This window comes from Ambystoma mexicanum, chromosome 8, assembly GCF_040938575.1.
Source record: "Ambystoma mexicanum isolate Mex_15411 chromosome 8, UKY_AmexF1_1, whole genome shotgun sequence".
Lineage (NCBI taxonomy): Eukaryota > Metazoa > Chordata > Amphibia > Caudata > Ambystomatidae > Ambystoma > Ambystoma mexicanum.
In genome coordinates this window covers 1200242185-1200258729 of record NC_090929.1, presented here as the reverse complement: position 1 = coordinate 1200258729, position 16545 = coordinate 1200242185, and the positions used below count along the sequence as shown (strand labels likewise).

General features: G+C 46.4%; 1 protein-coding gene across 2 annotated transcripts in view; it reads right to left on the bottom strand.

The window, feature by feature from the left end:
* The window catches only part of PRKG1 (protein kinase cGMP-dependent 1), a 2834149-nt gene extending 2831645 nt beyond the window's left edge, over positions 1 to 2504 (bottom strand). The window contains exon 1 of one of the 2 annotated variants that reach the window (XM_069611305.1): positions 1379 to 2504. In XM_069611305.1, coding sequence (XP_069467406.1) covers positions 1379 to 1650 — 272 coding nt within the window. In that variant the 5' untranslated portion in view covers positions 1651 to 2504. The remainder of the gene's footprint in view (positions 1 to 1378) is intronic. The other variant, XM_069611306.1, reaches the window with a different exon arrangement.
* Between the last annotated feature and the right edge of the window lie 14041 nt (positions 2505 to 16545).

Genomic DNA, 16545 nt, shown 5'->3' with positions numbered 1-16545 from the left:
TCACAGCAGAGGTGCGACGGAGTCGAGCCAAGGGCACTGCGACCTCCTTGCCACCGGTGAGGGCCGGTGTGCACAACCGCCCCCTGGCCGACATGAGGCACAGCGCCTCTACTCTTACACGCTCACGGAGCCCAGAGCGAGCCACCGCTTCGCTTGCGCCACTGAGCATATAGACCAACAACTGTTTACTATTTAAGTGCGCGTCCGCATTCCAGCTATTTTTTGAATGTCTTCCTGAATACAGCTCTTGCTCCTTATAGAACCATGACCAGAGGGGCCCGGGTTTATTTCTGGATGGCATTTTTCACCGTGGACGCTATAAACCGCCCTGTTGTGGTGAGAAACATGATAATAATACTCGCCTGTCACGAGGACTGAGGGGGTCGGGGGGGGCTGCTCTGTTCGGGAAGTGAAAACAGTTCGCATCATCCCTGATGCGCTCCACCCAAGCAAGCCCCCCTCGAGTCCCCATTCAAACCAGAGTCCAGACCGACCGTCGCCATGGCAACTGTGGATGCTCCGGCACTTCCTCGAGGGAAAAGGGAAGCTCAAGGTGATCTTGGGCCACGTGCAGCAGGAAGGAAAAAAAACACACCGCACCGTAGAAAGAACAGATGTTTACCCCGTGACGTAATCTAAAATAGAACAGCTGGCCCACTTTTAAAAATGCGCAGAAAAAAAGTTATTTCTGGGTCGACATATCCAGGGGCTTCCCTCGCATGGCGATGGTGGTAGTTGGGGTGGGGGGATTGTGTAGCCTCATCACAGCAGGAGTATATCTCTAACTAGATGAACTCGGGGACAGCCATTCTTCTTAGCGCCTGGGAGTCTTTTAAGCACTCACTGGCACTAGCGTATTTACTCGGCTACAGATGCAAGCGCTGGATTGGGAAAGAGACTGAGCTTCGCGGATAACGGCAGACTGCACTTTTCGAAACCTGCTGCACATCGCGCTGTGTGCTCTTGGCTCCTAAAAGCCAGTAATGCGACGGGCTTCCTGGCTAATTTCAGTGGGCGGGGTGGGGGGCTCTAATGACTGCTCTGATCGATGCTGCGCTCTCTCATCTCGTTAAAGCCACAGAAGGGAAAACGCCAGAAGCACAATATGAACAGTTGTTTTAAGATACTGAGAAAGCATGTGGCATCGCCCTCCGCCACCCCCCCCCCAATCCTCAACAGCCAAAGCCTTATTATTCGTGAGTCCCCAAAAGTTGTGTGGGTCTACTCGTGGATGGTATTAACCTGGGGCGTGGGAACAGGTGAATGCGCTGCGCGGAATGCGCTCCTGCCTCTAGCGCTACAGTGCATTGACGGGAGCAGGGCGCAGCAGCCCGCGCGCGTGCCGGGAGGCAGGGCACCCCGCTCAGCACGCTCCTACCTGTCAGACTTGGGGAACTTCCTGAAGGGCTGCCGGGTGAGGTCGTGGTAGGACCGGTAGCTCTGCGGCTCGGCGGAGATGCCCTGCGCGCGGGTGGTCCTGGGCCCGATGTGGGGGCTGGTGGGCATGGGGAGCACGGACTGGTACTTGTGCAGTTTCCGCTTCAGCTCGTGGACCTCCTCCTCGCGGTCGGCCAGCCGGCTCTCCAGCTCCTTGATGCGCGCCTCCTTCAGCGTCAAGATGCGGGCGAAGTCCTCCTGCAGCTCGCACATTCTGCCGCCCTCCAGTAACTTTCTGATGCCAGGGATGGGGCAGGGGGGGAAGCAGTGCCCGGGCACCTGGCACCGCCGAACGGGGCACCTGGCACCGCCGAACGGGAGACCTGGCACTGCTGGCAGCGGGGGCTGCGGATGAGGAGCCGAGGGGGCGATCTGCCACTGATGGGAGGTGAGGATCCACTCCCTGCTGCTGTGAATGGGCTGGGAGCTGGGAAGGGCGGGGGCGGGGGGCCGAGCAGAGCCTGAGTGCTGTGCAGGAGGGATGCGGAGTGCTGCTAATCCTCCGGGACTTCTCCTGGGACTGGACGATTAGCTTTCATTCAGAAACCATTTAGAGCTGCCCTCGCCCCCGGGAGACCCCCAAGGACACGTTCCAGGCAGACTCCTCCCTGGCATGAAGCTGCCAGGCTGGGCTGGTTCAGGGCAGCCCCCCTTCCATCACACACAGCGATCACTCTCCAGAAGCCGGGCTGTGCGGGCGGCGCGCGCGAGAGAGAGTGAGAGAGCGCGCTCGGCTACTTTGGAGGACTTACTCCTGGAAATAGCTGGAATCAGCATGTGATCCTGGGCGCCGCGGCCCCTCCCTGTGTAACCGGATCCCAGTGCGGGGAGATCTTAAAAAGCGAGCCCTTCTTGCGTTTGCGCGGGGATCCTTCCACTTTGGGCAGGAGCAGCCCCGTTGCCCCCCCAGCGTCAGCTGTGGATCCGGCTACCCGAGCTGGGCTCCTCTATCAGAGACCGCGCTGCTCTCCCCACCCAAGTCCGCGAACAGCTCGGGGTCCGTGGGAAGAAAACTCATTCAGTCCGCGGAGCAGGGACCGGGGCTGACAGGCGGCCACCCCGAGACGCACAAATATGGTAATGAGCCGAAAGTTGACGGAAGTGGCGGCTGCGAGTGCATGTGCTGATAGTGGAGCTGGGAGCCAGAGGAGGGGGGGTCCGGGTCCTACTTACTGCACGCCAACTGCCCGAGGCGTGATGCTGCAGAACGGGACTCGAGTGCAGACACACAACAAACCACGCATGCATTCATGCAGGGCGTAGCCGACACCACACAGAGATCCCGCGGGGCACCCCCTCCCCTCCATAAGCAGCCTCATGTTGAGCTGTAGTCCTGTGCGTCTGAGCCATGGACAGCTCAGTACCCGCTGTATGCTCCGCTGCGCTTTCTGCTGCTGCAGCTGCACTTTTAAGCTGAGATCATTTACCAATGGGGGTAAATGCACGAAAAGAATCACACAGAGGTGTCCAGGCTACCTTTGAAATGCAGTTTCAGAATGACGTCACGGCGCAAAATCAACCTAGAATACTGTGTGATCTTGGGAAAAGCTCTCGAACAGCCTATGGCTTAGTGGGGTCAACCCACAACTGCGCCTCCCCAAAACACACAAGCACTCTTGCCTCCTTCAAACCATTCACCCGCCTGACCCACCCAGACCCCCAGGAGGTTCCCTGGAACAAAGAGTCAAGGCCAGTTTTCAAGGTGGAGGTCACAATGCCGCAGCAAGCCTTATGGCATAAAGCCAAGGAGTTATCTTACAGGTGTTCCGTTCCTTGACCACCCCAGAGGATTGACTACGCCGGGCACGGCTTCTAAAGAACCTTCTGTATACTATTCCCTCATTCCGTCCAGTAGGACACTATTCTAATTCACTCCACAGTTCTTGATTTCTCATCCTACCCATTGATCTTTTTCATTCAGATTACAAACTTATCCTTCTTCCCCCATCCAGGCCCCTTTCCCCCGTATATTGCCCCCCCACCCCTCATTTCCGAGGCTTTTTCTCCCTCTTTAGTTTTCAACCATTTCCCTGCCCCTTGCCTCCTTATTCTGTTCTATCTATTCCACAAGTTGACTGCCCCTTCCCCTACCCCTAACCTCCTCCCCGGTTCTGGCCATCACCCCCCTCCCCCCAGCAAGTTATTTTTCCAAGCCGCTTCATCCTTTCCCTGCCCTACCTACCTTAAATCCCCCCCTCCCGCCCAGAGCCCTTCCAGTCCCCACTCTTCTCTGTAGATACGTTCCCCTCCTTATTTTCTTTTCTTTATCCATTCCCCAACTTCTTTCTTTCCCAACCTTACTGTGACACCTTCTCATTCCCCATGACTTCCCTTTTTCTCCAGTTACCATGCTCACTTCCCTTCCATCCACCCCACCCTCATTCGGGGTTGGAATGACTTCCAAGCCCCCCTAACCCCTCCCCCTTTTCCAGGGGCCTCCCGCGAGTCTAGTACTCCTGGGCGCCGTTAACTCTAAGATATTGGCTGCGCAGCCCCCTACAGGATCTGCCAGTGCTTTTTAGTGGATCGACCTGTCACACTGCCAAGACTCTCTGCTGGTTGCCGGTGGCAGAGAGTTCCCCCCCAGACGACAGGCCGTTGCTCGCCCAGGGGCAAGGGACTTCCCCCATTATTTCTGCTTACCCACTCGCATTCTCACACATCCGAACCTTCAATGACATTCCCCGCTCACTCTCGCGTGCATCTGACATTAAATCACATTCGAGAGGCCCTCCGGACATCCGGTGGCATGTATGCGTTCACACTCATTCCGATATGAATTGCTTTGGAGAAGCCCTCCAGACGTGTCTGGCGACGTGTGGTACTTGTAAATCAGCACGTGACCGCCTAAACTCATATCCAAAAAGTGGGTCCTGCCCCCCACAGCAGACTGGCCACCTTCTGCTGTGACTAGGGTGGGTGCTACCCGATAGCCCCTGATCATGGTTGGGGAGGGTTATTTCCCTCTATCCCCCCGTAACAACCAATATGTATCCACTTGATTTCGTCCTTCCCTCCTCGCTAACGCCCCCTCCCACCCCTGTCCCTGATGCTGACCCTGTTCCCTTTGTGCTTTCAAATGTCAAAGCTTCCTTCCATTCCATGGTCATTAGTGCCATTCCTACCTCTGATCAGTGAGTCTTATCCTTCCCAAAATACCCCGGTACCTTCAATGTGATCAATGGATGTCTGATCCATCCCATACCCTTACTTTTTAAATATGCCCCCATGCTGGAGTGCAACTTCCTTCTAGAGGTTTCTATCGCCCTGTGACAATATGCCCCACGCCATTCTTTCCTGGTGATGAGTTCGGACACAATTACTTCCGTTCTCTGAAACTCCCTCTCCACCTGCATGAAGGTGCTTTGCATAGCGGCTGTCAAATCCTTTATCCCCTTGCAACCATATTGTTGCCCCCCCCCCCTGGTGCAGCACTAGGATGTCGGGTGAGCTGTGCTGCCTTGAAGCCCACTCCAGTGCACCCCATAAGTGGTCCCAACGCAGACCTCCTTTTGAGATCCACCAAATCTGAGTGTCGCGGAAAGCCATGTTGCCATGCCCACTCGCTTTCCTCACTCTCTGCTGCTCTGGCCAAAAACGAATGGCCAACAACCAATACAGAGGTAGCACCTGTGAAGAGATGAACGCAAATTACCCTTCGAATGGCTCATCCATTGGCCACCCCACCTTCGCACTGCCCCCATATCTCTTCCCCCAACCCAATCGCCCCTTCAGAGCCTTGCCCCAGATGGACCATCTTCTGATCTGATGTAAAGCTTACATTTGTCTGAGTCCCATCTACCAATCCTTTTTATCAAATCAACACCCAATCCTTCCCTGTGTGGCCGCCCCTATCCAAAATGAGTGTGGGGAATACAAAGCTGGATCTAAACTTACCTTTTCTAGTGTTGCCGCTAAGACCCTCCTGAATTGGAGCTGCATAAGGGGCGATCCATCCTCATGCGCCATTATCTTGAAACCCGCCAGCCAGTTCTCTGAATTTTCCTAGGGCCTCACCCGCTTTCGGGCCTTCACTGCCACCCTGCCCCCATTCGCCTGCAAAGTATCATGGCCCTCTGTTTCATACTCGAGTAATCAAAATATGTCAATGAATTTTTTCAACCAAATTTCGTTCTTTATTTGCCCTGGGATAGTTATCCCCGGTGATTGCTGGGAGTCTGCTGGGAATTTTCCCTTTACTTGTGTTCAGCGCGGAGCCCCCTTCCCTTGTTTCCTACTGCCACACTTCCCACCTGTTCCTTCTGCCTCCCCCAAGCCCTTTTTCCAACCATACCCTGCTCGGCCCTTGAGCTGCCACACCCACCTTTTCCACCACCTTAGGCCCTTGCTTTGCATTTTCACTCTGCAGTACCAACATAATCTTGGCCACTCTTTGCATTAATTCAAACTCACCATCCACATTTGTTGTCTTGCCAGTGGCCCCTCCCCCACACTCTGCTCAAAGTTGTGTCTTCAACTATTGGCGAGTTGGGAGTTTGACTTGCTTGGGGGGCGTGGGTCATTGACAACACTGCCACCCCTGAAGACGCCATCACAGGCGCCCCCATGTGAGCGTTTATTGCGGCCAATTTGTCCTCCAAATCGTTCTTAGTTTTCTTTTGATGGGAGCCACAGCTCGTTTTTGTCAGTCTTTTGCACGAAATGTTCTGTTCCGGGACCCCAGCTAACACCTGGGACTCCCCGCTAATGATGGGCGAAGGAGATATAAGCGCCCTCGTGATGTTCGCAACGCTATACCCCACGGCACCCGACAAACGGTTTCATACTATCTTCATTGTTCCCTATCGATGGGCCCCCCATCCTGGCCAACGCTGCTTCCCATCCAATGACTTTTGCTAGGGCTGCATATTCCACCCACGACTGGGTATCCATGAATCGGCACGTCGTAGACGTTCACCCAAATTCCGCCTCCGCTAGCCCTTCCTCTATTAGTCCAACCTCCACGATCTCCATTCCTGGGGGATTCCTGGCCTCCCTTGTTGAAAAATGGTGACCTAGCGCAAAGCAAAAGGATCAACTACTGCTATGCCATGCATACCACCCGCCCCTCCATCCCCTATAGCACACATCAAGTGCTCATTGTTTGTGTGTCCCACAACTATACCTATCCGCACTCGAATGGTTGACCTTGGACGTCTCGTTGCCTAGTTCGCCTGGCTTGATAATCTCTTGCTCCTATACCTGGGGAAAACACGCATTTGCTTGAGACACTACTTATCCATGTTCATAACTGTGCATACGTTCTACTTGCTCTAAGCACAACTGTGCCTCTTACCCCTTGGTAGTCCCACCCCCCTGCTAACTAAAGTGAGGATCTATTGTAGAGTTGTCACACAAAGAATTTGCTTTGCTTTTGTTAAATTGAAACCTGCACAAGGCTAAGCTCCGCTAGAATAGCGATTGTATCACGCCAAATATGGATCACTTCAGTTAGGAAGCCCAGGTTGTTCTAACAGTAGAGCAACTGAATGAAATGTGTAAGGCCAGGAGTCTCCCTGTTAAAGGAAGAAATTGAGCTAATTGCAAGATTGTTGTCTTCCAATCTTCTGGGAGGAGGGGCAGGGAGAACCAAGATGGAGCACTCAAGGAACCGGGCGTTATATAGCCCACCACCCTCTTGGTAATCCACCCCACCCGCCCCCATTTTGTCGCTGCCCAGTGACGTGCCCCCCCTCGAACCCTCAACTCTGGGTCTATGCAGGCCTTTGTTGTATCTTTGGGTTGGCTGGGAGGGAGCCCCCACTAAGGGCCGTGCCCGCCATTTGCTACTGTGGTCAGCGTGCTCGCCAGAGTTCTCTCATCTACCTACAAAAGTAGTGCTTCCTTACTTGTTAAATGTCATAGGCACTATATACGCCATTTATTTAGCATGGCAGATATTTCTTAGTGACTGACGGTAATGCCATCGATTGGAACTCCCTCCATAGTGGGCAGTGAACATGTCTCCCTGTGGTTGATCATCCAGGAACATTACAGATGCAGGACCTTCTGTCATTGAGTGTAGGGAGAATTTCGGCGACAATTGATACACTGAGCCTTAAAATGCTGAACATGAGAGCCCTACATGTTACAAAATGTGCAGGAGAAGGCACGCCACATACTGGCCTAGACATTAGCCTGGCACAGGTAATCTGTAGCCTCAAGAAGAACCACCACCAGCAACAATAGCCACACCAGACGACCCGATTTCTAATGTCGATTGACAGAGCGGCCAGAGACCATGAAAATGGCAGGGGTGCGAGGTATAAATCTACATAACATGTTATTTTATGCATGTAACCTTTTTTCCTGCATGCCTCAATTCCTTTATTTTTCAAAATGTGCTGCACATCCTCCCCTTCAGATTTAGCATAGCATGTAAATAGTCCACCGTAAAACTGGGCATTTCATCTATTCCTGGCTACGCCACCTGATCAACTTTTATATTCTTCGTCAATCCATTTCCCCTCCTGGTGCTGTGACAACTTCCTCCCAACAAAGTTTGCAAATCAAACTTATTTTGAAGTCCAATTGGAACTTCTTACATTTGGATTCAACATTGGGAGACATTTTTCCTACTGTTCAGATATTTGCATACAAGAAAAGTCAATTTTTGAGGGACTCGGTGGTAAGAGCAGACATTAATGCAATTAAAACTAAGCAACCACTTTACAGAGAAATATTACTGTGCATGAACTGCCAACACTGCAACAAAAGGAAAAACGATGGGCCTGATTCATGGAGCATTTTCCTATGGGATTGCGCCATTACATAATGCTTCCATGAATCAGGCCCTATAAATCATCCAGCCCTATACAGGCAAAGAGATCGCCCCCAAACATACCTCAAAACCTCAAAATATGATTCAATAAATGTAATATATGGAATCAGATGCCCCTGCTGTATTTACTATGTGGGAATAACAACAAGAAAAGTTAAAATTCGGGGGACAGAACATAATCAAATATCCGCACCCAATCTGAGAAGTGGCACAACATTTCAAGGATATAGTGAAGATGTTACACCAGAAAGAAATTGCCTGTATTGACTGCCTGGAAACTAACACCCAGGGGAATGAACACAGAGTACCAACTAACTTGTTTCCTGTAATACCCTCCAATACAATTTGTGGATTTGCAGTGATGCAAATTGTGGTCTACATATCTTCCATTTAAGAGTTTGCAGCAAATGATTATGCACTAAAGTTTACTTAAGTAGGAGACCTATCAAGTCTAGATCTGGAATATGGTATATGTTGATCAAAGTTATTGTTAATTGAGCAGTCTGCAATAAACCATTGTGAACTTTGATTTACTAAGAATATGAGACCAACACAGTCAGGTTGGGGATTTACCTAAACTATACTATTCTGATCTTGTTTTTAGTGAACAATTGATAGGTAGGATAACCTTCAGATTTCAATATGTGGGTGACAATTGGCGTTACAACACCATCTTTGATGTAATCTATAATCTTACATATTGGAATGATATTGCCAGTAAACAACCAATATCTATTGGATTTAATGTATGGGTACCTTTCTAATTCCATTTGAATATTTACCTCTAAGTTAGTGGCATCTCCGAGATCTGTAGTGGACACTGTGTAAAATAATCTTCGAAGTACAGCATTATATCAACTATGTGCCTATATGTAAAAGATTGCGCTGACTCTCTTATCAGACAGTGATTATCATTGTGTAAAAACATCATAGAATGGTGTGTAGAGAAAATCTTGTGAATGATATAAAGATTTGGTATGTTTAAAATAAGTACATGTTTACAACAAGTTTGTGATTTGATGTAATACTGGCATATCAATGAGGGATTGTCGAACTGTTACTAACACAACTTTGTTAATTCCATGTATGGGAGGAATCTCAGATCGAGATATCACTCAAGAACATTGCGAATTCAAGAGAAAGAGGAAATCTCCTCCTACGCAACTCTTAATTGCTTTCATTATGGTATGATATGATATGGCATTTGTAATGCGCCTATACACAAGTGTTTCAAGGCACAACAATGGATGGGAACAAAGGGAGGACAGACAACGATCCTACTAGGCCAGGTGTCATTCAGATCTCGCAAGTGCGGGGGAAAGGGGCAGGGAACAATGCAGTACATGGGAAGAGATAAAACAATAAGTAAGTAACGGCCATCATGTGGCAAGTGCATGGGTAAGTGCAGACATCAGGTTCCAAGGGCTGGTAGGGGGACTGTAGGAATACAGAAACAGTACCCAAGTGCGGGGGTTGCCAGGTGGGCAGTGCAGGTGTGTGGCGCAGGAGGGGGAGGGACCCGGGTCCAAGATCAGAGGGTATTCAGGTAGCCAGTGCAATTCCGCTAACACCAAGGAAGTCAGTAGAGGAGAGGAGGAGAAAAGGAGCAAAGAGAAAGGTTTTGAGGTTCTTCCGGAACCGGAGATGGTTCTCCTCAAGTTTAAGGGAGGCAGGAAGGCTATTCCAGTGGGAGGCCCCAGCCGAATGTATTCTGTTGGAAAGGGGATGACAACAATGTATGGTAAATCGGACATATACTTTGGATATTAAATGTTACAGCTAGAATGCAAATTTGCAGACACACAGTAAACAAATGATGTCTCTGTTACCTTAAGAAGATTTGCTGACATTAGTTATCTCATATGATGTGACTGCATGTCATCACGCTCGTACTGCTGATCATGTTTATAGTTCAACATAAGAAGATTTCTATCAGCAGATTGAACTACTTAAATAAGTTACATAATACTAATAACTAGTAAGAGGGAACCACATTTAGTACTTCGGTACTTACTTTCAAAATCACAATGGATAACGTGCCCGGAGTTCTTCACCGCACTTGTTTGTCACGTGATTCCAAGAATATATTGCGATCGCGAGACAGGAGGCCGCTTGATTGCTGCTTTTCCCGCCCACAATTCGCCAAACACTCCAAAGTGTGTGAGAATTAAGGTATGTTATGGGACCTTATTGATTTATGAGTATGATGGGATTACGCTATTAGTTGATGCCACTCTAGTTCACTGTGAGTGAATACTTCTTTTTCACTTCACAGGGACAGAGAAAGTACAACTTATTCATACAGACGTTAGTATCTGTGAATCCATCTTGTAAGGATATTTGGCGTGTTACAGTACACAGTACAGCAATACTGCACAAGTAGCACAAAATTTTTGCAGCACCACCACCACAAGGGTGCGGTGCATTGCTATATGGGTTAGCAGATTAACAAGGAAAGACAGGCTATTCAGTCAAAAACGATTTTAACATATAAGATGCAAAGCTATTTTTACAGTTAAAAGCACACGTGTTCATTTAAAAATGCACACTATTTTTCACCTGAAATGCCTATATTGCTAGAGACACATTTGAAAATTAACAGCTAACCTATTAACCATTAACCTGACTAATAAAACCTTATTTTAATATAACCCACTAATAAAATGTGTTCTCTACTGCAGAATTAGGCATACTCTGAAAACCATTTAAATGAGTGTGCAGATTTTTTTTTTTCTTCTCTTCTCTGCCTGATTATCCGTGTTGTTGTGCACAGTAACTGCAGGAAGGAGGAAGTCAGATTTGCAACAATTGCAAATGTATAAGCGAAGCTATTGTTGAAGAGTAGGAGGATGAGAGATGATGAATTTCATTGGGACACGTCATAAAGAGGGCTGAGAGGAAAGTTTTGGTGGGCAGTATCAGGGAAAAAGACAGGCAGACATCTTTCTGCACTACTGGGGAGAAGACCTGGCTGTGGGGTTCTGACTGAATGCAGATTCCTGTGTCCTGCTGCAGTCGACATTGGGGAGAGCTGAAAGAAAAACCTGTCCACTGGCTGAGGCAGTCCTATCTGAAAAAGCTGAGAATTCCAGGCAATGACCCCGGCTTGAGAAGGCAAGCGTTCCTTTTTGCTGGAGTTAATCCAAGAGAGCCACATTCACAGAGAGAAGCCTCTGAACAGATAAGGTAATTACCTAACTGGGGGAGCTGTGTGTGTGCACGGAAATATGCAGTCAGTGTAGAAAAATGAAAGTCCCGTGCGTGTCTTAATCAAGTGCTAATGTTGCAATTTAAGTTCTGTTCTCCGCCACTATAATTGCAGTGTGTCATAGAAAATGCTTTGATTGTTCCATTTTATTGCTGTAAAGAATGAGATCGTGTTAAATACAACTTTTATAATACAGAAAAATATTTGAAAACAGACGGATGGTGTACTTACTATTTATCATTACAATGCTGATGATGTGGGGAGATTTTTAAACAGTGCAATGGTCATTTTAAGACAGATGTGTGTATGTCAGAATCAGTATGAATAATTGTGAGTGACTGTAGTATAACTTGTTGGAGGTACATGAGCCAACGGGAAGAGAGACTCTCTGAACATAGCTCCCTACCGTATATAAGGTAGTGGAAATTACCACAAGACTACCACATATAGCTCTCTGTCGTAAATAAGTCAGTGAGTTTGCCCATGGTGGCGCACCAACACTATCACTGGAAAATGTGGTATCTCTAGAATGCAGGTCTGAGGTCTCTCTAGTGATCACACGAAAAATCTAAGCGAAGATAAGGGATTCTGGACATTGGGGCCACAAATAAAACAAGGGAATTATGCTCACCAAAATACCACCAACCACGTATACCAAATATGCAGGTCTGGGTGCTGAAATAATGCATGTCCATTGTATTATTGTTGCACATGGCCAAATCTGAATACAAAGAGTGATTATTGCTAAGTTATTTTTCGGCGGTAATAAAATACCGTCAGGCCCCAAATCTCCACAAAATACCCTACAATCTAGATCATAAGTAAGTTTTGTCACCTAACAGGATATACTATTAAATTTGAATACCCAAGGATTGTATGTTGAAGTACATAGGTTAACACATATATACTTTATTTTAGACAGGAATTCTAATGGTGGATAGCGATTTTTAACTATATCACACCTTCAACTAGAAAACCACAAGGTTAATAATATTCTCCTATGTAATAGCCTCGCTAAGACATTTAAAGATTCTTGAACTTACTAGTTGCCTCCTTAAGATTAACTCATGATATTAGGAAGAACATTTCTTTATTTATTTATAGATAATCATTTGAGCCATACACACCAGAAGAAGAGTGTAATACTCGAAATGCCTAGTGTCAGCAGATCTTTCAGCATAACCCCCTTTGGGTTCAGGACCACCTTTGAAAGCATTTTTGCTCAAGTTTAACTCAAATCAATCTGTGACACAACTTTACACATTTGACTACAACAGTCAGACTTTACTTTATGTAAACAATATATATTATGGGTGGGAAAATTATCCGAAAACAAGCAGCTCCCAAAAACATCCCAGAGTTTACATTCAAGCCCATATCAGAGCAGTATTTGTCCGAGATGTTGGGCAAACTCAAGCCCACTAATTGTAGGGGTAATGTTTGCCCGGCTATTACTGTCAAAGCCTGTGCTCCACATTTGGTGCCCCCGATTCCAAAATGTTGTTAATGCCTCCTTTAGGGATAGCTCTGTCCCAAGTAATATAAAACAAGCGTGGATTTCACCACTTATAAAAAAGCCTTCTCTGGATCCCAGCATAGCGGGCAATTATCACCCCATTACGAACGTGCCCTACTTGTTGAAGATCCTAGACAAAGGGGCTCATATTAAGATCAAAGCTTTTCTGGCCGTTCATGACACTTTAGGGTCTAAACAATCTGGCTTTAGAAAAGCCCATAGCACGGAATCTTCCATCTTGTACCTCAAGACCAACATAATGCAAACAATGTCGGAGGGCAAAACCACCCTGCTCATGCTTTTGGATCTCTCTGCCGCGTTTGATCTTGTGGAACACGCTATTTTGGCAGAGAGATTATGAAGATCTGCAAACTTTGTGTGAAATCTTTCCTTTTGGATCGCAGAGCTAGGGTATTTTCTGATGATGACATGGCTGAGGAGTTCACTGTCTTATGCGGGGTCCCACAGGGTTCATGTGTGACATCCACCATATTCAATATCTTTATGATCCCATTATTTGAACTAGATAAACCTGTGTGGTGTACGCGAACTACACCGATGATACAGTGTCTTGTGCCCATGGCGGGTGATTACACGTTTGATTCTGTCTCGCTTAACTCTATCTCTGAACTCTCCCAATCATGGATGCAATAATTCAAAGACTGAACTTATGATGCTGGGCACTGCAACACACTTGAAGAAGTTTAATGCAAAATATCTATCTTTTAACATTGCAGATTGTGATATGAATACCCAGAATAAGGTCAAGACCCTCGGTGTGTTATTGGATCAGGAATTGGCTATGAAAAATCAGGTTAACTATCTTGTCTCCAGCACGACATATCACCTGAAGCTCATAGCTCAGTTGCAGCCCTTTCTGTCACCAGTAAATTGTGACACAGTTGCTCGTGCCATTATCAGAGCCAAGATTGATTATTGCTCCAGCCTATTGCGTGGCATTTCCAAGCAGGATTTGACCGGTTTGACAGGTGATCCAGAATAACCCTGTGCATATCGTGGCAGGGCTGCAAAGGAGAGACCACGTTACAATGGCTAGGAGAGCATTACACATTGGCTCCCCATTCATAGCCGTATCACCTACCGCGTGATGTGTATTACGCATAACAGCATCTCAGGGCAAGCCCTCAAGCATCTGGCCAGTCGCATCTCACACCTACTGGTGTGTAGTGTTGGGTATTTTGTGGATATTTGGGGCTTTGCGGTATTTTCTTACCGCCAAAATATCTTTAGCAATAATCACTCTGTATTCATATTGGGTCACACATGACAATAATACATTGCATTATTTCAGAATTCAGACCTATTTAGATGGTATGCGCGGTAGTTTGCGTGGTTGGTTGGTATAGTGGTTGGTTTATTTGTGGCCCCAATATCCAACATCCCTTGTTTTTTATCTAGATTGTTCTTGATCACTAGAGAGACCTCAGGCCTACATTTTAGGGATACCACATTTTCAGTGTTAGTGTTGTGTGCCACCATGGGCAATTGTGGTATTTTTGTGGTAATTTCCACTACCTCATATACGGTAGTGAGCTATGTCCAGAGACTCTCTCTTCCCGTTGACTCATGTACCTCTAACAGGCTATGCTACAAACAGTCACTCACAACTGTCCATACTGAATAGAATCATGCACACATCTGCTTTAAAATGACAATTGCACTGTTTAAAAATCTACCCACGTTTAAACCTTTCCCCATGCAAAATGAAAGAGAAAGATAATACACACTAGCTATCTGTTTTCAAATATTTTTGTATTATAGAAATTTCATTTAAACACAGTTTAACTTTTTTTTACAGAAATAAATAAAATGCTACAACATTATTTGTGATAAAATGAACAGAGAGCTGCGAGAATATATTCAATTGGTAACATTAAATATGCTGATAAGAGACTGAGACTCCCACTAATACACTGACTGAACAGCTTCGCACACTTTCGCACAGCTCCCACTCGCTTCTGTAATTACCTTATCTGTTCAGCATGAGTTTTCTCCGGCTATTCTCTTTCTGAATTTGGCTCCCTTGAAGATCAACCCCAGTGAAAACAAGCGTCTGCCGTTCTCAAACCGGGGTTATTGCCTGGCGCTCTCAGCTTTTGCAGCAGGAATGCCCCAGCCAGGAAAGAGATCCTTCTCCCAGCTCTGCAAGATGTCCACTGTCTTCCCCCTCTTCTCAAGCTTCTCCAGCAAAGTTCTAATCACAGCCTCTAGCATGATACTTGCTATGACGCTGCTCCAATCAGAATCAATCATGTCATCTCCTCCCTCACTACACAATGGCTCACTTCTACAGTGGCAATTGTAAAAAACTGATTTCCTGCTCCTTCGAGCTCTTTGCTTCCTGTAGTTATGTGGACAGAGCAGCAAAGAAAAAAAATGAATGTGCGTTTAAAAGTTCACTTTCAGAGTAGGCCTAATCCTGCAGTGGAGACACATTTTTATTAGTGGGTTATGATAAATGAAGTTTTATTAGTCAGGTTAGTTGTTAATAAGGTTAGTTATTAATTTTCAAATGTGTCTCTTGCAACATAGGCATTTCAGGTGAAAAATAGTGTGCATTTTGAATGTGCAGATGTGTGCTTTTAACTGTAAAAATGGATTTGCATCTTATATGTAAAAATCGTTTTTGACTGAATAGCTTGTCTTTACTTATATGTCCATGTTACTCTGGCAACACATATAGCAATGCACCACACCCATGTAGTGGTGCTGCATAAAAAATGCTACCTGTGCAGTAGTGCTGTACTCTGTGCTGTAACACGCCAAATATCCTTACATACCCTCCTTTTGTTTTTAGAACTTGGCTACGATCCAAGCCAATTCCTAAAAACAACTTGTTCTTTTTCTTCTTTTAAAATGCATGTGTATTGGGATATCTTTCTCTTCCTGACGTAGCTACTAAAATCAGTAACATTTTCATTTTTACTGATAGCACAATCAACCATCCACCCATGATTAGCACCAGGACAGCCAAACCCACTATTGAGCGTTCCCCCCAGGTTCCCCAATTAAATCTTTCCACTTCTATTATCCCCAGATTACTAATTGTAATATTGTTTTTTCTCAAATTCATTTTTATAACATGCCTTTCTTTGTGATTCAATAAATATTCCACATCCGGATTTATTGGAAAAGTATCCCTTTGAAAAAAATCGATATTTTCCACTTGGCTTTCCCAAACATCATTTGTTACATGAAACAATGTTAACCCCCCCAATTGACACAATTGTATCCTTTGGAACCTGTAAATAAAAAACATTATATTTCACCTGTTTAACCACGTATGTTCCATGGTTTAAATGTACTACCGTCATGTTCTTTAAACAGGTGCTGACCAACCATTTACCTCTGACCATCTTAGCCTGTGCCAGTTCTTCACTCCCCATATTGCTAATAATCACTTCACATCCTTCTGATATACTTGGGTCAGATTTCAAACCACAAATAGCATCTGTGGCATCAGGAACAAACGGTTTACCTGGACACATATAATTTTGTTCTTTAAATTTGACACATGTGTCCAGGTTTGGTATTAAATAAACTTCAGGTTCCCATGACTGAAATGCCACCACTTCTGGAGTC